This window comes from Mesoplodon mirus (assembly GCF_964341445.2).
Source record: "Mesoplodon mirus genome assembly, chromosome: X".
Classification (NCBI taxonomy): domain Eukaryota; kingdom Metazoa; phylum Chordata; class Mammalia; order Artiodactyla; family Ziphiidae; genus Mesoplodon; species Mesoplodon mirus.
This window is the reverse complement of record NC_138981.1, coordinates 116,287,283-116,309,411: the sequence shown is the minus strand read 5'-3', so window position 1 is coordinate 116,309,411 and position 22,129 is coordinate 116,287,283. Positions and strand designations below refer to the sequence as shown.

The following is a 22,129-nucleotide window of genomic DNA, read 5'->3' as shown; positions in this document are numbered from 1 at the left end:
ATCATTATTACAAGGCTGACTGAAACACGTGCTGTAACAGAGGTACTCCATGTTAAGCAGACGGAAGAGTGGTGCCGAGAGAAAAGCAGAGGGCAAAAGGAGGAGGCATTTGAGCTGTGCCACCTCCTGGGAGTGAAAGAGAATTCCAGGCAGAGGCAACAGTGAGCAAAGGTTCAGAGATGGAGAAATGCAAAGTATGTGTGGTAAATGACAAGAAGTCAAAGGTGACTGTCACAGACTATGCGAAAGGACCTACGAAGAGCTGGCTGGCTCTCACTCACTGAGGAGCCGTTGTCCACGCAACAGGACAGATCATGTCACTTTCTTGCTTTCAAATCCTACAAGATTGCCAATTTGGATTTTAAAATCCAAACTCCTTACCGTGTCCTACAAGACCCAATAGCAGGGGTCCACAAACTATAGCCCACAGGCCAATTCGGTGCACCTCCCGCTTTTGTGAATAAAGTCTTGTGGGAACACAGCCACGGCAACAGATTCACATATTGTCTATGGGACTTTCACGCTGGAGTTGAGTAGCTGAGACAGAGACCATACAGCCTTCAAAGCCTAAAATATTACTCTCTGGCCCTTTACAGGACACGTTTGCCAACCCCTGCCCCTAAAGGATCTTGCCCACCTCGTTTCCTACCTACCTTTCAGTCACTGTAGTCCAGCTAGGTGGGCTTTGTTTCTTTTCATTCAATAGGCTACATTTGTGCCTACCTCAGGGCCTTTGCACATGCTCTCCCCTCTGCCTGGACTGCTCTTCCTCCTGCTCACCATTTAACTGGCATCAACTTGTCATTCAGGTAGACTGAGCTCAAATCTAACCTCAGAGAGACCTTTCTTGACCTCCACCTATAAAATACATCTATCCCCATCTACTATCATAGTACCTTGTTTGCCATCATAGCATTTAACATCGTCTAAAATTGTCATCTTCATTTATTTACTTGCTAGCTTACTATCTGTCTTCTTCCACCACAGTATAGACTTTATGAGACCAGGGACCTTTTCTATCTTATTACTATCACTGCACCTCTCCAGACCAGGGTCTCTTAACCTTCATATCACCAACATCTTGGTCCAGATCATTCTTTGTTGTGAGGGCTGCTCTGTGCACTGGAGGACGTTCAGCAGCATCCTTGGCCTCCCCTCTTAGATTGTGACAATCAAAAATGTCTCCATTTTGGCACTGCCAAATGTCCCTGGCAGGGGGGATCACCCCCAGTTGAGAACCACTAAATTAGAGAACCACGGCACATAGTTGGTTCTCAATCAGTATTTATCGAATGAATGAATAAAAGGCTTTACAGACATTAGCTCACTGAATCCTTACAACAACCCTGGGAGGGAGGTACTGTTACACACATCACAAATGGGGAACCTGAGGCTGAGAAAGGTTAAAGAACTTGCTCAAGATCACAGAATTACTAAACGAAGGGGCAAGAACTCAAAGTCAAGTCTGATGCTGCGTGAATCTTAAACCTGGAGGACTTTTTAGTATCCTCACAGTTGTACTAGACAAATTTGGGGGGAGGTAAGAAAAACTTAAATTCCAGTCTCTGTTTGAAAAGAGGCCCAAAAAACCCCCCCAAACAACAACAACAGTAACAAGAGTTAACCTAAGACTGTAAGGTAATGGATACAACTGAATGCCAAACTATGCTACAGGACAGGCAAGATGGAGCCAAAAAGCTTGCAAAGCTGGTGAGGTAGATTCGACTTTATGTGAATAGGTAGGTTTCTGTGGGGTTTTTTTTGGGGGGGGCGGTAAGCGTGGGTATTTGGTTTGGTTTATGTGGAAGGCAGTTAGGGAAGAGAACTGATTCTACTTAAACACTGAGACTCCACTTAAGACTGTTATTTTTCCTAAATTATCTTACATTTAATTTTGTTGTTCTTAGTAGAATAAGGAAGAGCCTTCATTTACAAGCTCTTGAGGAAAAAAAGGAGTTTAATCCTTTGAAAATGGACCACCCTCATTTCTTGATGCAGCATTCTAGGAGAAATTAAGTGAGACTGGAGGCTCCTCTGTCCACCATTTAATGATATGTATGACCTTGAATAACTTAGAAACTTTCTAAGCCTCTATTTCCTCACTTGTAAATGGAGCAATTGTCATTAGACAAATACATAAAATGTACCTAGCACAATGCCTAGCACATAGTAGGTGCTCAACAAATGCCAGGTCCTCCCTGAAGTAATAATCAGGGTTACAAGAACATTATTTTGGTGTATTTTCAATTATCTACAATAATAGCACAGGCATTGTAAGAAAGGGATTTGAACAGTAAAGGGAGAGAAAGGCAGTAACAACATTCAAAGTCTGATTGAGCGCCGGTTGCAATTTAGAGTGTTAAGAGAAAGGCATAATAGAATGAAAAAAAATGGAGAACAGATTCTGTAAGATGTGAAATACTGTTTTCTCTAATGAACCTTACACATGCTGGAAGCTCAGTAGCTCTTAAGGTCTATGAAGTTACAGCCAAACACAGAAGTAAAATCTACAAAGGCTTTAGCAACATACACTGCTATACCCATGGAAACAAAGGCAGAACTCTTGAGATACAAGGGAGCTTTCCAATTGAATACATTAACTAGTGTGCATTCAAGACTAAGACATCACAACCTTGGCCTTGGATTGTCAGGTCAGGAACCATGCTGATCATGAAGATAAGAAAGAATGACAATATCCAGTTGTGATTGGGGTTGGGATAAACCGGACTGCCTCATATACTGCAAATATAAGAAAATTTTTGATCCGGTCTGGTAATACGGATCATAAACCTTAAATAGAGGCATATGGGCTTCCCTGGTGGCGCAGTGGTTGAGAGTCCGCCTGCCGATGCAGGGGACACGGGTTCGTGCCCCGGTCCGGGAAGATCCCACATGCCGTGGAGCAGCTGGGCCCGTGAGCCGTGGCCGCTGAGCCTGCGCGTCCGGAGCCTGTGCTCCGCAATGGGAGAGGCCACAACAGTGAGAGGCCCGCGTACTACAAAAAAAAAAAGAGGCATATCCCTTGACCAAGCAATTCCACTTTTTAGGAATGCATCCTAAGGAAATAGATAAGTGCACAATGGTGTATGCATTTACAAACGTTCACACTCAGTAAGAGCAAAATCCTCAATTGTTAGCCTTAACAGCAAAATCCTAGAAACAATACAAAAGTCCAATGGTAGGGATTTGGTTAATAAGTTATAATATATGCAGCCACTAAAATAGTGATATTTACTAACATAAATGTCTATGCTATATTACATTTAAAAATCAGTTTACAAGAGTACCTGAAGTGTTGCCCCTTTTTGTTCAAAGAATATGTAAAAGCACAGCAAGAGGTCTGGGCAAGACATCCCTCAAAAGTGTTAACAACAGTTTTTATTCTTCTTTTGCATATTTTCCATTTTTGTCTGTACTACATGTTATATACTTTTTAAAAGGAAGAAATGAAATATTAGGGACCTGTCAAAGCTCAAAATTGTCTCATGATTAAAACAACCCATATTATATTTTAATATTAAAATGAGGGCCCCTCGCTACTTACCTTATATGCAAGCATGACAGCATGGCGGTGGTGCCACCACCAAACACCCACACAGTAAAAAACACGATCAGAAGCGTGGTGCTGAACATCATTTGGCGGGCGTAAGTGGCGGTATCTCGAATGGCCAAGGCAAATGCCATTGCACCACGAAGGCCTACAAGGGAATGGAAGAAGGACTATGTGAGCTTCATAAATTCAGAGAAACAGGGCACATTCTGAGACCTTAGAAGAGCATGAACAAATACGTAGCATATTTTAACATACAAAAGTATATACAAACAAATACAAAAAGAATTAGTAGATGATACAGGCATTGATCGTTTAACAATTTTTTGAAATCTGTTTTAAAATTTACTTACACTAAAGTTCACTCTTTTGGGTGTACAGTTCTATGAATTTGACAAATGTATAGAGGTGTGTGACCACTACTACAAGTGAGACACAGAGCGGTTTCATCGCCCCTCTCCCAAATTCGTTTGTGCTACCCTCATTTTAGTCTAAACTCTCGTCACCCTACCAAACCCTAGCAACCACTGATCTGCTCCGCATCACTGGGCTTTTGTCTTTTTGAGAATGTCGCGTAAATGGAACATATGGTATGTAACCATTTGAGCCTGGCTTCTTTCACTCAGCATGATGCCTCTGACGTCCATGCATGTTGTTGTGTGTATCACTAGTTTGTTCTTTTTAGTGCTGAGGAGCATTCCATGGCATGGATGTACCACAGTTTGCTTATTCCCTCACCCACTGGAAGACAGACAGTTGGGCTGTTTCCAGGTTTTGGCAATTACAAATTGCCATAAACGTTCACATACAGGTTTTTGTGTGAAAATGCATCATCTTTACCTCCTCCACTACATGTGACATAGTTCCGAACTGGGAATTTGGAACCAGAACATGAAAAAATCCCCATAGAAGGGAATGGCACACTTTTAAAAAGGATTTTCTACTGGAGGTTGCAACTTTAATATTTAAGGGAGTCTCACATTACCAGCATATCATTTCCATCTAAAATCAAGTTGGTGTACGCACTGTGAATTGTTTCTTGGAGTAAGCGAGAGAGGGAATTATAACTTACCAGCAAACATCATCATGTGTTGAAAATTTGATCCAATCTTACTTCTTCTACCCAAATTAAGTAGGAGGGACAAGGGATAAATATTTGCAGCTCTTCCCAAGAAAATAGCAATCTAAAATTATTAATAGGTTAAGGATAATTCTTTTTATTATTAACATTCTTTACACTAACCCTTCAAGATGGTGAAACACTATCCTAGGGAGCTCAGTTTCTAATACACAGTCTTTATTTATTTTTTTAATTAAAATTTTTTTTAACATCCTTACAGGAGTATAATTGCTTTACAATGGTGTGTTAGTTTCTGCTTTATAACAAAGTGAATCAGCTGTTCCCATATTCCCTCCCTCTTGCATCTCCCTCCCACCCCTCTAGGTGGTCACAAAGCACCAAGCTTTTATCCCCCCGTGCTATGCAGCTGCTTCCCACTAGCTATGTATCTGACGTTAGGTAGTGTTTATATGTCCATGCCACTCTCTCACTTCATCTCAGCTTACCCTTCCCCCTCCCTGTAACAGTCTTTAGATTCCACTCTCTGACACAGCACCATCCAATGGAACTTTCTGCCATGATAGTACTATAGCTGCACATGGTGAGTGCCTGAAGTGTGGCTAGTGTGACTGAAATTTTCATTTAATTTCACTTTAATTAACTTAAATTTAAATAATTACAAGTGGTTAATTGCTACCAAATTGGACAGTGCAGGTCTAAGATATAGGACATTCATTAGATGAATAGGAACATGGTTAAAAACAGAGCTTCTTTGGCATAACCTTAAGATTACTAATATAACAGTCTAGTTCATCTTAACTGACAATGTTGGTAGGGGGAAGAGTAATACTGGCTAAACTTGCCCTTGCTTCCTCAGAACAAAGGGGCAGCTCAAACACCTCATACCACTGAAATTCCTGCTAACCTTGATGTACTCCTCTGAGTTTACACTTTCGCCCTGCTTCAAAGGGAAGGCTTAATTGGAATTACGAATGGTTTTAACTAGAAACCAATTTTAGTGTCTTTTTCTGCAGTTTGCTCTCTATAGAGACTCTTGCTTTAAAATACAATTTTGGTTTCAGGGGTTACAATACAGTCTCCACCTCATTTTCTGAAAGGAATATAAAGGAAAATCTAAGATTAAAAACAAAAGAAGATGGGGAAAAAAAAGAAGGTGGGGGAAAACAGTGCTGACCTAAGTAACTTTGGAAATGGGTGGAGTTTGTAGGACTAAAGGCAAAAGGAACTGCACATAAGCATTACATGCTCATTGATAAAGTTGCTTCCCATGGGAGCACTGGATAACAATCCTGATATTACTATGCATGCTGGAATGGAACAGTTAAGTAATGGATGGTAGAAGGTTGGAGCCAGGTTTCCCACTATTGGAATGGGGATTCACAGATCAGCAGGGGAGGAGCTAGAATGACCCATATGGTAACGGATTAGAGTTGGAGACATTGGTATCTGGCTTAATAGAAATACAGATGGCTACCTATGTAAATATTTATAGATACACATATATTCAGGAGCTAATATATACATATATATTCCTCCTCTGTCAGCTGGAAGGGCTTAGAAGCCAGGACACCCAGTAGCACTGAGCATACCTAGAGACCAGATCTTGGTTTCTAATACCATTCCCCAATAAAATGAACCAGGGCTCCTTGGAGAAATGGCTGATTCTAGGGCTGGGGCAGAAAATATATAAGATGAGCCTGAAGCACCTTATAGTTCCAGAAAGTGAGGAAGCACTCACAAAAATTTAAACAAAAACAAAAACAAAACAAAACAAAAAAACACAAGGGACACAGGAGCCCACTGAAAGACCTTATAGTGGCCGAAGCTGGAACAGGTCAAGCAACACAATTTTAAAAGAAGTACTGTATTATAACCTGAAGTATAAAATAAACATCAATGAGTCTGTACTGATATAAATAAGTGATAGCTTAAAACAATAAATGGGGGAGAATAGAAAAATCTCCCGTGGAAAGAATTTCAAATAATTCTCTAGATACTCTGCCTTCGAGGCGGTGGAACTGAACTCCTCAGTCCCTAAGTGCAGCTCCCTGTAGTGACTCCCTTCTAAGCAGTACAACATAGAAAGGGGGGAAATTGAGGAACTTTACAATGGAGCAACCTGACAAACACTATCTAGGCTAAGTGATTAAGACCAACACAGCCAAAAATAAATAAATTAATTAATTAATTTAAAAAAATGAACAAGAAGTAGTGAGGCATAAACTTAGGCGGGGGGGGGGGTTTCCTGGCACATTCCAGGCTAACTTACAACCTAGGAACACGACTACCAGGAAGGCTCTGCTGTCCTAGTAACCAGACTTGGGAATGGAGAAACGCTGCAGCCTTTTGGCCGTTTCCTGCAACAGCAGCTTTAAACACAGTGCTAATGGTCACTTAATATTCACAATAATTGCAGACCCATAAATGACACCTCCCCTCAAAAAAAACTGGGGGATCGAAAATCGACCAAAAATTTCCAAAGAAGGCAACCTTTCAAGAAGACAATTTCAAGAGGCCTATTTTACTCACATTTTTTCTTTTTCTTTTTTTTTTAAACAATAAAGGGCATGGAAAATGCTCAATATCATGAATTAAGAAAGACGTGCAAATCCAACATTATTAACATGCTGTTAAGTATGTGCCCTTGCCATGGTGTGATGAGAATGGCACTTTACTTCTGTGGTCTTCCTCCCAAAGAACGCACAAGCCCGGTCTAAACACGGGGAAAACATCAGGCAAATTCCAGTCGTGGGACACCCTGAAAAATACCTGACCGGTACCCCCTCAAAATTGTCAAAGGTCATCAAAAACAAGGAATGTCTGAGAAACTGTCACAGTCAACTGGAACCTCCAGAGGCATGATGACTCGACAAAATGTGGCAGCCTGGATGGGACTTTGGATGAGAACAAGGACATTAGAGAAAAACTCTGGGGATCTGAATAAAGTATGAACTTCAGTTAATAATAATGTATCAATATTGGTTTATTAATTTTGACAAGCATGCCATGCTAATGTTAAGATGTGAACAATAGGGGTAACTGGGTGTGGGGTATATGAGAACTCTCTGTATTCACAATTTTTCTGTAAATCTAAAACTAGTTTAGAATCCAAAGGTTATTAAAAGTAGTGATTCCCTGAAAAAAAACAATAAACAAGAAAATAAAACAGTAACAACAAAACATGTGGGTCAATGTGGCAGTGACCGCTAGTTATATCCCCAATATCTATTATTTCTTCCCTCAATAGTAGTAGATACTCCTCCCCGTCACCTCCAATTTTCATCTGAGTATATAGACACCCAGCCTCCTCTGCTGAGAGGTGTAGCCCATGGGTGTTAGGTGGAAGTGATGTGTGCATATTCTGGTGGGGGTGAGCCACCTGGCACCCTAAGAACAAGGGCAACTCCCTAAGGATGCTCGTAAGGCTGCTTGGGTCCCTGCTGACTTTGTGGAGCAGAGCTTGCCACATCAGTCCAGACTTTCCCATGAGAAAGAAACACACTTCTATCCTCTTTAAACCTTGGTTAACTTGGGTCATTGCCACATGTAACCAAACCTATATCCTAACAGACATAGCAAGCAAGAGAGCAACCCTCTCCTGGTAAGAGTCAATTTCCATGGTAGGATTCTGTATTGAGGAACTTCAATTCCTAACAGACTCAGAAACCTAGAGAATATCTAGCCTTGTTTCTGGATAAATATAGTGGATCAAGCCACTTGACTGCTCAAAAAATTTCTCATAGACTAGCAGGATATGAAGTTACTGATCTCATGGGAGTCTTCCAGCTAAGGTTCTTCTCTTATGAATAAGGCTTTATCTTTTTTTGCCTGAAGTTAATTCTCAGAAGACTAAGACTGCAGAATGGCATTTCAGTAATACTTCACTTTGTAACACAGATCCTACTTAGAGGTTTAATTAAAGAAATATTTCTGCCAATCTCTTTTGGCAGAATCTTCATTCTGAGGTGTTTTTTTTTAAAACAGTACTTCTTTTGAAAATCACTAATTCAAACATCCCTCTCTCCGACCACAGTGTTTCATGTTCATCTATCCCGGATAATTCTTCCACCTCAATGGGACCTCCAGTCCAAAGATCCTGCTACTTTTCCATCAGTCAGTCCTCTCCTTTCTTCATTTCCTTTTTTAGCCACATCTTAATAAAACTCATTCCAATACCCTGCATTCACTTACCCCTCTGTTTTCATTGCACCGACTTGACAAAACACCAAACTCAGACGGACTCGGCTATCTATTTTCTCCACGCTTACAGCTAAATTCTCCTGCACAAAGTCATACAACGGGGCAGATTGATTCTACTGTTAATACTTATTCCTCAAACTCAAATGGGTCCCTAACACTGCTCAGCGATTCTACTGCATTCCTTTGGTCAACTCACTTTCCCACTCTTGCAATAACTATTTCCAAACCTTCTCCTCAAAACTCCTATCACCTATGGGAGCCAGCCTCCTAGAGGGTTCCCTAGTATTCACACCCTTGTGTAGCCTCCGCTAACACCGTACCAGGTTTTGTCTGTGTGACCAATAGAAAATGGCAGAAGGGGTGATGGTACATCGCCTCCAAGATTAGGTCATAAAAGGCTCTTTGGCCTCCATCTTGGTGCTCTCTCAGCTCACCCCCTCTGGGGAAAGTTATGTTGTGCGCTGCCCCGTGGAGAGGTCCATGCAGAGAAGAACTGAAGCCTCCAGCTAACAGCCGTGTCAGTGAGGTTGGGGTGGCTCCTCCATCCCCAGTCAAGTCTCGAGAGAGTGAAGCCCCAGCCCAGAGCATGACTACAACCTCAGGAGGGATCCTGGAGCCAAAACCAGCCAGTGAAGCTGCTCCTGGATTCCTGACTCTCAGAAACCACGTGAAATAATACATGTTTGTTGTTTTAAGCTGCTAAATTTTAGGGTAATTTATTATATAATAGATAACTGATAGGCCACCTGCTCCTATCTCACTTTCAGCAGATGATCTCACCTCCTACTTTACAGATAAAAATAGAAGTAATCAGACAGGGACTCCATCTTGCAAATGTACCCTCATCTCTACATACCCTACCCTTTCCTGGAACAATGGTGGAGCTGTGCTCCCTCCCACTGAAGGCCCGTCCCTCCCCACGAGCTTTGGATTCCATCTCCTCCTGCCTTCTCATGAGGCTGGCACTATTGATTGCTGTCTTTCATGTAATCAGCTTCTCCTTTTCAGCTGGGTTTTAAAAACTCAATGAGAGAGAGAGAGAGAGAGAGAGAGAGAGAGAGAGAGAGAGAGAGAGATGGGGGGGAGGGAGGGGTGGGTGAGCCTCCTTCCATCTTTCATCATCTTTCAACTACTGCCCTGTGGCACAGACTGAAAACTGCTCCCCACCATCCAATCTCTCTTTCTTCCCTTCAGTAATAAAGGACAAACAGTTTTATCTTTTGGGGTTGGCAGAATGGCAGGAGACTTTTTTCTGTCATTTCAATCTGTTAGTATTATTTGTGTGATAAACAAAAAATGGAAATAGAATATATTATAAAGTTGAAATCCTTATTTGCTTTACTCAGAGGAAAATTTTATATATTTAACTGTATTCTTATCAATCACCCCTCCAGAAAACCCATGCAAATCTCAATTTAAACAGAAGTTTCCAAAATGGAACACATAATGAAGGATACAAATGCTCCTACTACAAATGTTGGGTTAAAGACATGATTCTGGAATGTGAACAGTGTCAGTCCCATGTAGGAGAAGATGAAATTCTCTGCCAAGAAATTGAGAAGCTCAAACAACTGAAACGAAATTTTAAAAGGTTAGTCCAGTAAATAAAGTTACATAATTTGAAAACATGAGTATTACTAAGATATTGAAACAGATACTTCAAATATGGAACGTTCATGTATATCCCCCAAAACTCATGATTCAGAGGGGAGCAAATGTAGAGATGGCATTTTTCTGGTCCCACAGAAAAAGCCAGAAATGTTACCCCTTCACTTCCCCAATCAGCTTCCCTTCTTCAATCCCCATATTCAGTCATTCTTATCCTCATCCTGCAAACCCTGCCAATGTTTTCTTTTGCAATGTTCTTTGCTGTCCCTGCCACTGCCTTAGTCTAACTTTCATCACTTCCCACACATAATGCTGTGAAAGGGCCCTAACTGGTAACCCTGCAATCCCTAAAAATATGGCAGTTCCAAGACATGTCCCTCTTTACGGGATGTAAGATCCAGTTCAAATCCTTTTATCCTGGCACAGAATGCTTCATGACGACTCTCACAACAGCACCTTGCCATGTGATTTCACTTTTTACATGGGTCTCAGCCCTCACTGAGGGAGTAGGGGCTTACACATTATAGTCCGGTGCTCTGTACCCTCCCCTGCTGCCTGCCCACCTCCACCTGTTCACATCACTGTGATGAAAAGGCCACAACTAGAAGCACGAAAATTACGAAAGAAGAAATCTCATTGGTAAAGGCAAATATACAATAAAGGTAATAAATCAACCATATATAAAGCTAGTAGGGGGCTTCCCTGGTGGCGCAGTGGTTGAGAGTCCGCCTGCCAATGGAGGGGACAGGGGTTCATGCCCCGGTCCGGGAAGATCCCACACGCTGCAGAGCGGCTAGGCCCGAGAGCCATGGCCGCTGAGCCTGTGTGTCTGGAGGCTGTGCTCCGCAATGGGAGAGGCCACAGCAGTGAGAGGCCCGCGTACCACACACTCACAAAAAAAGCTAGTAGGAAGGTTAAAAGACAAAAGTAGTAAAATAATCTGTATCTGCAATAAGTAGTTAAGGGATACATAAAACAAAAGGATGTAAAATATGATGTCAAAAATAGTAAACGTGGGGCTTCCCTGGTGGCGCAGTGGTTGAGAGTCCGCCTGCCGATGCAGGGGACACGGGTTCGTGCCTCGGTCCAGGAAGATCCCACATGCCGCGGAGCGGCTGGGCCCGTGAGCCATGGCCGCTGAGCCTGCGCGTCCGGAGCCTGTGCTCCACAACGGGAAAGGCCACAACAGTGAGAGGCCCGCGTACCGCAAAAAAAAAAAAAAAAAAAAAAAAAAATCGGAAAAAAAAGAAATAGTAAACATGGTGGGGGTAAAATGCATTTGAACTTAAGAGCTCAGCAAATATATGCACCCCACTGTTCACTGCAGCATTATTTATGATAGCCAAGATACAGAAGCAACCTAACTGCCTATCAATAGATGAATGGATAAAGAAGATGTGGGGTGTGTGTGTGTGTGTGTGTGTGTGTGTACCCAATGGAATATCACTCAACCATGAAAAGGAATGAATTCTTCCCATTTGCAACTACATGGACGGACCTAGAGGGTATTATGCTAAGTATAATAAGTCAGAGAAAGACAAATACTATATGATTTCACTTATATGTGGAATCTAAAAACCAAAAAAAGAAGAAATATAACAAAACAGAAAAAGAGTTACAGATACAGAGAACAAACAGGTGGTGGCCAGAGGAGTTGGGGGTGGGAGAAGGAAAGAAATAGGTGATGGAGATTAAGAGGTACAAATTTCAAGTTACAAAATAAATGAATCATGGGGATGAAATGTACAGTGTGAGGAATATAGTCAATAACTATGTAATATCTTTGTACAGTAACAGATGGTAATTAGACTTATGGTGATCATTTTGAAATGTATAGAAAAACCAAATTGCTATGTTGTATAACAGGAACTAACATAGTGTTGTGGGTCAATTATACTTCAAAACAAACAAACTCATAGAAAAGAAATCAGATTTGTGGTTACCAAAGGCAAGTTGTGGGGAGAGGGGGAATTGGATGAAGGTGGTCAAAAGGTACAAGCTTTCAGTTATAAGATAAATAAGTACTAGGGATGTAATGTACAACATGATAAATAGAATCAACACTGCTTTATGTTATATATGAAAATAGTTAAGACAGTAAATCCTAAGAGTTCTCATCACAAGAAAAAATTTTTTTTCTGTTTCTTTAATTTTGTATCTATATGAGATGATGTGATCATCATTTCATGATGTATGTAAGTCAAATCATTATGCTGCACACCTTAAACTTAGACAGTGCTGTATGCCAATTATATGTCAATAAAACTGGAAGGATAAAAAGCCATTAGACAAGGGAAACAAGGAAAGGAAGCTAACTGACTGACCACTGGAGCCACAATAATAAGAGCCCCTGGCTATTCTGCTGACCTGTCTATACCCTAAAAGCTGTCACCCTTTAATCTGACAATCCCATCTATCTCTGGAGTCAACAGAAGAGGGGTTGAAATGAGCAGACATCACTTTGAACAGAACAAAGATTATTTTTCAGTAAAGAAAAAATTTGTTTTGCTGCAAGGAGGAAAAGTTTATTCACAAACTATAAAGTTTCTCTTACCTGTTTAGTTATATGCTGAGACTCCGTGGACAAATTATTGTATGTATAATGGGCCTGTGTGATGCCACAAAACAACACTGCAACCACACCTATAAATACAACAAGTTCCAAGTTCACATAAAAGGAGAGTTCCCAACTTTTATATGGAGGCTCTTATTTTATAGAAGTAAATTAGATGCTTAGTGTTAAAATTTTCAGTTGTGACTTACTTTGTTGAGAGGAACCGCTTCCATTGAAACTCTTTTACATTCTAAAGTGACAGCATAAATCCCAACCCTAACAAGTGTGTTCAAACACTAGAGGAGTTGGTCCACACCCAGAAAAAAAATCACTGGCTAAGTCCCTCCTTGTAAGGGTTTACAATTAAAAGGAAAAAGTAACCTACCTGTGAAACCCCATGCTTCAGCCAAGAGGAAGGTACTCCAGGACATCAAGAAGAACAGGCCTGTCTCCAACAACTGGAACTCTCGTAATTTGGTGAACTTTGTCACGTAAGACTGTCAAGGTTGATAACAAGATCTCATAATACAGAAGTGTGACTAGAAAAAATAGTAGTCGAAGCAAGGCAAGCATAAAAGCAAAAGAAGCGTTCTCCAGTCTCTAACACAAAAGAATAAGGAGGTACCAAAGCAAAGAAACTCTGAATACAAGCATTGTACTAAGGAGTCAGCAGCCTTCCCTTCCATGAGAAAGTCCTACAGCTTAGTCCATCCAGTTGTTTTACGGGTATCACATGCCTTGCTAGAAACCACACAGTAAAGAATAGATATGACAGTAAATGACAGGAGTGACAGATCAGATACGCAACATGCCAACTCTATTAATTTGTGACCCAAAGCAAGACAGCTTCCATAATGATAGCAATTTACATATATTAAGAAATATGTCATTTCCATGAGATTTCATGTTTATTTAATCATCTAACACCTCCGTGATGTGGAGAATTCCATGATGAAGAAACTGAGGCACGTCCCTCACTCATACTAGTCTAACAAGTATATGTTACTTGCCAGTGGAAGGGCCCGTGTCAAGCTGTGGCGAATCTCAGGCTGGAGTCTACATTCACTTCAACAAGTGTGTACTACAACAGAAAGATTAAGTTCCTCATGGAACTTATGCTAGGGAAGAAATCCTGGTCCTTCTTCAGAACTCTTTTTACTGTCCTTTTATGCCTCAGTTCGTCTGTAAAAAGCCCGAAGACAAGTTTCTTCCATCACAAAGCTGAAGTATAGAAAATGAATATATTCTCAGAAAAAGTACTTGTTTTATATGAAAGTACCTTAGAAGTTTTACAGCTGGAAGCTCTTTAGAGATCAAGCCCCACTCATCTTCCCTGCTGTCCCAGCCCTCTACCTTCCTACACTAAGGTCCCATGAGGTGAAGTGTCAACGCTTCTATATCAGAAGCTCCAAAAGGCAGAGGCCACGTCTGTCTTGTTTATCTTTGATACACAGGGCATAGCATGTGGCAAGTAGCAGGCAATCAAGATTTTTTTTTGAAGAATGAAACATTGATATAAAAAGGAAAACTGAAGTTCCAGAATTTTAGGGATATTTGCACTTAAAGAATCCAATAACAGAAAATTTAGATCCATTTATTAAACTATCATTTTCTATTATATTTTAACGTATGAAAGTAAAACAACGAGTAAGAAAAAAAGAGGGTTTGTTTTTGAATGAATACAAGAATGACTTGCTCAGTATTTCTAACAGCAAATTAGTGGCAGTGCATAGGACTCGAGAGCAGAAGGTTAAAATCGGTGACAGCTGAGATAAACTCCCAGATATCCTAACCTGGGAACCTTATTTTGTTCAACTGGCATCGAGGTCATACATTCCTATTTGTCCTATTAAACGAAGAGCAAAAGACTGCCAGGATGAACAGCCGTACAGAACAAGCAGAGGCTCTTTGGAATATATCTACCTTTATATCAATTTAGTCTACAACCTTAAAGTTCACCCCCATATAAAGCAGAAACTAACACACCATTGTAAAGCAATTATACTCCAATAAAGATGTTAAAAAATAAAAAAAATAAATAAAGTGGATGGATCTTAAAAAAAAAAAGTTCACCCCCAAAGGGTCACTGTGTCCAATTAGAATTCTGTAGTGAGTGTTTGAGGGCATGAAGTCCTACACAAAACAATGAAATTCTTTTATTTATTTATTGTTAAAGATAATTGCCTAATGTTTTCAAACCAAGTACTTGTTTATAAGGTTCATAATTATAACACGATGTCAATTATGGAACTAGTGGAGACCATGGAACACAGTATTCAATGACTCTGTGAGGTTAATAAGAAAAGATAAATAGAATAAAAGGATATTAAAGCTGTCACCACTCCAGTAGCAGCACCCATCGCGAAAGAGCCACTGAAGATTCCAAGGAAAATCCCGATAGACTTGAACATGGCTGTGACATCAAAGGTGTGGCTGTTGTCTCCGGCTGGCTGGTATGCTACTATTGAGCTACAAAAGAGAGGTGGTTCTTACTTCTAGAGGCAACTTTTACTTTTAAAACATTATCTAAAAAAGGAGTAAAATAAATTTGAAAAGATTACCTAGTGTAGAGCTTGAAGATGAAATCAGAGGGCGTAAAAACCAAAAACTTTGGATTTGAATTGCCAAAATAAGGTTGGACCAAGCCTTTTCCTCCAGCCTCAAGATACTGTGCAGTACTATTCTTTTGTGACTCTGTTTATGACTTACTGGTACTGAGTGCCTCAAAGCCCTAATGTACTAATGTGAACAAACTAATGAAAAATTCCCCATATTTCCAACAGAGGCATAAGAATATAAAGGATATTATTCAATACTCAACCCGGTCACATTTTGTTTTTCCTGTGGGAAAAAAAAAAGATGACTAAAGTACCCTTTCAACTTTTAGAATACCAGAATGGGCCCAATGCCTCCTATCTATTCATTCACTGAAATGGACTTTTATAGATAAAAGGGCTTGAAAGGCCTGCCAAGGAATTAGAATCCACTTGACAGTACTTTTAGCATACCCAGCTGGATCCTCCACCTCAAACTTCTGAAAGAAAGTCCTCTGTAAGAGGCCAAGAGAAGCAATTAGAAGGGACACTCTCCATCTTGAACTCACAGTTCAAACCTAGTCTAAAAATACTTCTTATAAAACAGTCGCCCCAGGAAGTAAATACAGCAGAGAAAATCACTGTTGCTAGTGGGTCTCTGGCAAGAGCGCCTACCATTACTAAATCAGTTCTCATCTCAGTTAATTGAGGTGCCAGTGTTTTTATAATAAATCCAGACTCAAAGACATCACGCAAGTCATGTCGAAGAAAAGAAGCAGAAAAAACACATTCCGAAGAATATAATGAATTCTCCCTGTGGTTACTGCAATGTTTTTTATGGTTCAAGGCTAAAAAATGGCCTTGCTATACCATGTTTACCAAGTTCTCTTCATACCTCCCTGGTTAAGCTAAAAAACAGAACAAAACAAAACAAAATCTAAGACCAAGCTAAAATTTCCTAATTTTACCTACTTTATTGAAGTATGACTCTAACATGAATTTCTGGTAGTGGCATCTAGAAATTTCTGAGACTCAATCTGAATTGAAAAATTTAAACATTTGCATTTAAATCTTCAAAGTGACCAGATCATTTTGGGACTGGTAGATTTCATATTATTTCAGTGAATAGGAAATGGCCTTTAATGTCATGCTATCTTACCTACACATAAAGGGCTCCACCACTGTAAATGAGATTTTACTACATTATAGCATGAAAATATAGCAGCTGGCTGGAGAAAAGAAAGGATATTGCTACAATAACCTTCCTCCCTGGCGATAGTTTTCAAAATGCTGGCAAGAACAAAATATCGATGCCATGCCTCCTGAGACTGCTTTCCCTGGATTGGTTCATGGAAATTCAAGATTCACACTAATCATTATTTTATTCTTTAATCACTAAAATGTATAAGAACACAGGAAAAGCATGGTGGGCTGAGAAGAGATGACAGGTTTGTTTCCTTCCTTTTCCAGTCACATGTTGGCCTCTGGATTGAAATCTTAATTCATCTTTTCTACATCAGTCAACATTTTATCTTGAGGCAGTAGCATTTTTATGAATACTTAAAAAAATCCTGAGAGTAATACAATGTACAATTTAGGGGGGAAAATCACCCCATCATTCCACTACCCTGACAGATCTATTATTTTCCTTCTGTATTTCTTTCCCCTCTTTTTGTTACATGCATGCTATTTCATGTTTAGTTGTAATCATAGTGAACATATGGTTTTGAATTCTGCTTCTTCAACTGACAATGACATAAGAATTATTACAGTCTAACCGTGGTTTTTTAAGACTTCAAAAATGATCCAAATGGACATAGCATAATTTATTTAACCATTTCCTCTCTGTCGGACATTTAAAAGTTTTGCTTCTATTATTTTTGCTACTATATATAACAGTGTGAAAGAACTTATTTGTGCTTTCTACAAATTTTGGACGATTTTCCTGTGCTACATTCCTAGAAATAGGGTATTACTATACTTATGGCTTCTTTTACATGTTGAACAATGGCTTTCAAATAGATCTGTATTACATTTCAGGAGGGAAATATGACTACATCTCTCAATGTTTTAGTGATCATATCCATTGGCCTAGAAATTCTACTTCTAAAAAATATCCTACAGAAATACTCGCAAGGATTCACACAGATTTACACATAAATATGTTCACTGCAGTGCTATTCACAATAGTACGATATTAGAAAACACCAAATATTAATCAACAGGGGGTTGGAGAGGTAAATTTGTAGTGCATTCATACAATGGGATAATGGAGGTATTAATACAGTACAATGTCTATGTGAAAAAAGCAAGTTACAGAAAAGTATGTATAGTGCTATGCCTCTTTTTGTTTAAAAGTTAATATATTTATATGTATGCTAATATCCTAATGGAAACAATCTGGATGAAAACCTTAATAGTGGTTATTTCTGAGAGCTGAAATTTCAGGAATTTTCTACTTTCTAAATCAACTACTTTGAATATTAATTTTATTATCATAATGATAAAAGATAAAATATAAAAGAGTAGGTAATACCAATTTCAATGTCAACAACAATGTACAAGTGATATAGTTTTACAACTCCAGGTTTTCTCAATCCTGGCATTATTGATATTTGGGGCCAAATAATCATTTGTTGGGTGGTGGGTGCTGTCCTGTGTATTGAAGGATATTTAGCAGCACCCCTGGCTTCTACCCACTAGATGCCAGTAGCAACCTCCTCCCGTTCATGATAACCAAAATGTCCCCAGACATGGCCAAATATCCCCTGGTTGGGGGGCGGGGGCTGCAAAACTGTCCCCGGTTAAGAACGACTGTACTAGACCATTACCAGCAGTAACTATTTTCACTAACAATTTTTTTTCTTGTTAACTGAATAGGTAAAAATGGCCACTAATTTAATATGTATATCTCTGATAATCAGTAAAGTTAAACAGTTTGTCAGCCATGTTTGTTTACTCACACTTATATTTTATAAAATGTAAATGACCCTAAAAACATATTTTAAAGTAGTATGAATTTAGGTCTCAAGGGTAATCATGGTATATCCATTCAGAGGTATACTATGCAACTTAGACTTCATCTCTAACTAGATATGTATGACACTATATCAGTACACACAGCTCTACCTCATACAGCAATATATGAGCAATATTTTAATCTAATTGTAGAAATTACTATACATGCTACCAGAAGGTGTTTGCAGCAGTTTCACTCCACCCTCACCCGATTAAAAGCATTAACGTTAACGAAAAAAAAAGTCACTGCTAACCTAACAGGTCAAAAAGCAAACAAAAACAACTTCCAACATAAATTTCAAGAACAGATGTCTTAACCTGTTAATTGCCAAGCAGAAGTCCTTCAGAAAGGGGCCCCCCTCTTTGTAAAAGGCTGTTTCTATAGAATATACACATTAGAAAATCATCAAACGGAAGTCAACACAAGGTAGACTTTCTATCTAACGTACTTTTAGAGGCAAATGAAAGATGATGAAAAACATAACGCCAAGCACTACAGCTAGTGACCTCCCATAGCCAGCAACATCACTGGTTTCCCTTCATCTTTTGGGCAGGAACTCATTTGCTCACTTCTATTAAGATACTCACACAGCTAACAATTCCCCGGGTATGATACTCTTTAAATACAGTCCTTCTCCACCACAGTTCCACCAGACTATGGAATGAGTTAACTCACTGCCTGTGAATCTAGAATAGTACTAGCTATGTACCATCCTTAGGAAAATCGAGGAAAGAATCACTTGAATCGTTCTCTACAAGGCTTAAATTCTCTCACACGACCCTGTTTGAGAAAGGTTGCAACAGAAGGACAAGAAGCCCTTTCCCCTTTGTGAGAAGTGTAACGGAAAGGGCATTCTCTTTCTAACACATTTATTCTTCACCAACACTGATACGTACATCTCCAAGCTCAAAATTTTCCAGTGAGTTTTCTTCTTTTAACACTATTCAACTGTTCTTAAAGTTGCAGGAAATAAGTTACTCTATTAATGGAAAAACTAAGGCACAGGGCACATCAGCTTAAGATAGGACCAGGAAAGAGATTTTTCTGACTCTTATTCATTAGGGCAATGAGGAAGGAATACATATTAGTAAAGATGATTAAGTAGCAGAATAATTATCTAGGATGGCGAATTGATGCTAAAAGTAACTGCCTGTACCCTATTCTCTTCGTCTGGTAGCACTGATGATCTTACATGTTCTTATGTGCTGAAAACTTCAACAATCTTTGTAGCTTCATTTTTTTTATAACACGTAAGTTATAACCACACTATCCATTTCTTCCTCCCTTCAAACAATAGAAAACTTTTACTTTGCACCTATCATCCTTGAAGATACATACATTTAGTATCAATATTAGTTCTAGGCTTTGAGCTTTATTTCTTAAATTAAATTTACATTAGTTGTAGACAGCTGCAAAAAAATCTGGCAATAAATATGGTGGAGGGGGTAGAATTTATATACATTACATTCACAAAAGAAGATTTGATCTTTCGCACATCTTCATAAACAACATTTAAGGGATTAGTGTTACATCTCAGAAAGGATAATTTTCCACTTTGAAGTTAGACAATGGGGGCAATCAAGCTGTGCAAACCAGAGTCAGTGACTGATTACTCTTTTATAGTTAATGAAGTGGAAATTAAGGAGAGAAATAAAAGTAAGGAGGAAAGGTGAAGGGGTTTTACTTCTCTCTTGTAGAAAGTTCTGGTGTGGAGTAAAGGCAACTGTCTATAGGGTTAGATATTTGCTTAGTAGGAGTGAGTTGGCAGGACTGAGTTCCTCAGAGGTTCAGACCCATTCTTTCACCTGCAAACACCTTCTGGTAGCATGTATAGTAATTTCTACAATTAGATTAAAATATTGCTCATTTTCATTGTCTTTAAAAAGTATATTATTTAACACTTATAAAAATTAAAAAGTTTCTGAAATGATTATGTTAAATAAGAGAAATATGAATTAAACTATGAGGTATTTCTCAATCATCAAATTGGCAAAGATACCAAAGCCTGACAAATACTCTGTTGGTGAAGCTGTGAGGAAACAGGCACTCCTACAATTTGGTGGTTAAAATGCAAAATAGCATAATACGTTTGACAGGCAATTTAGCAATGTAACAAAATTACAAATGTATTTACCCTTTAAGCCACTCATCTCACTTCTGGGAATTTATCCTACCAATATACCAGTGCATGTATAAAACAGGTTAAGTTCAAGGTTAATCACTGCAGCATTATTTGGGATAGCAAAGAATTGAAAACCCTTTATGATCCCACCAATAGGAGACTGATTAAATAAACTATAGTACAGTTCATAGAATAATATGCTCCTGCAAACAAAGAATGAGAAAATTCCTTGTTTTGATACAGAAAGATCTCCAGAATATAGTTATGTGACAGAAAGTCAGGTAGGTATAGAACATATACAGCAGGCTACTTTTAAAATAAGAAATAAGAGGCAAATAAGAATATTTATTCATATGTGTGCTTACATTTGAATAAAGAAATACTAGGATACACAAGAAACTAATAAAATGGTTACCTATATAAGGGGCTACAGGGACAGGTGGATGAGGACAGGAGTAAGAATGTGACTTTTCAATGTATACCTTTCTATATCGTTGTGATTTTTGAACCATGTGAATATATATCTACGCCAAAAATTTAATTTGATGAAAAACTAAAATGTCCATGTTATAATGTTAAAACAGAATACAAAATTATACATACACTACAATCACAACTATGTAAAAATACTATGCATAGAAAAAAAAAGAATTTTTAAAAATGTCCTAGAATGTTTACAGTAATTGTCTTTAGATGTCAGGAGTACATATCATTTTTTCCCTTCCTTTTCTTCCGTGCATTTTCCATGTTATCTATAAGTATATATTTCTTCAAGAGGAAAAAAATGCTTCAGTTTTTCAAATGTTTCCATTCATAATGCACTTCACTCAATAAGTGACTTTTGGTTCTTAGAACCCTAACATTCAATATACAGAATATAATAAGAAAACAAACACTTACGAAGATAGCACTATGGCAACAGCATCATTGAGGACACTTTCACCAAAAAGAAGTGCATAGAGTTCAACGTCAACTTGAAGCTCGTGGAATATGGCAAGAACAGTCACTAGCAAGTAGAAAGAGTCAGAGGAATATTAAGACATTACAAATATAACATTTTTCCCTCCATAGATGATCGTAATAGCTATTTATAAATTCATTTCTTCATCTCAGAATTCAATCCTAATAAACATTCTCTTACCATATCAAAGATTTAGTAATTTTATGTCAATAATTTTCTTTTCCATAACTGTGTAAGTATAATATCTCCCTTCTCTCTCTTACAAACAGCTAAAAATAACCTTGGAGGACTGAGTTGGCCTACATTCTTCATGCAAATGCTAATAATCTTGTCTTGTACATTTCTTTTCCATAAAAAATACATGCAGAATTTCTTACAGACCAGGTGATCATTAAGCTTTGATGAAGAAAACTATTATGAAAAGCATTTCCTGCTGCAAACTTCATTTTTTCCTCGGAGCCTTACAACTCCCTTCTATTTGACTTGCAAATTTCAAGCAC

The 22,129-nt window shown here is 38.8% G+C and overlaps 1 protein-coding gene across 2 annotated transcripts in view; it reads right to left on the bottom strand.

The window, feature by feature from the left end:
* SLC9A6 (solute carrier family 9 member A6) overlaps positions 1-22,129 on the bottom strand; it is a 53,207-nt gene that overhangs the window by 17,471 nt on the left and 13,607 nt on the right. For both annotated transcript variants that reach the window (XM_082609181.1, XM_082609182.1), the window contains exons 6-12: positions 21,569-21,674; positions 15,321-15,462; positions 13,379-13,484; positions 12,994-13,082; positions 10,289-10,402; positions 4,623-4,734; positions 3,545-3,698 (exon numbers count right to left, since the gene is read on the bottom strand). In XM_082609181.1, the coding sequence (XP_082465307.1) occupies positions 3,545-3,698; positions 4,623-4,734; positions 10,289-10,402; positions 12,994-13,082; positions 13,379-13,484; positions 15,321-15,462; positions 21,569-21,674 (823 nt within the window). The remainder of the gene's footprint in view (positions 1-3,544; positions 3,699-4,622; positions 4,735-10,288; positions 10,403-12,993; positions 13,083-13,378; positions 13,485-15,320; positions 15,463-21,568; positions 21,675-22,129) is intronic.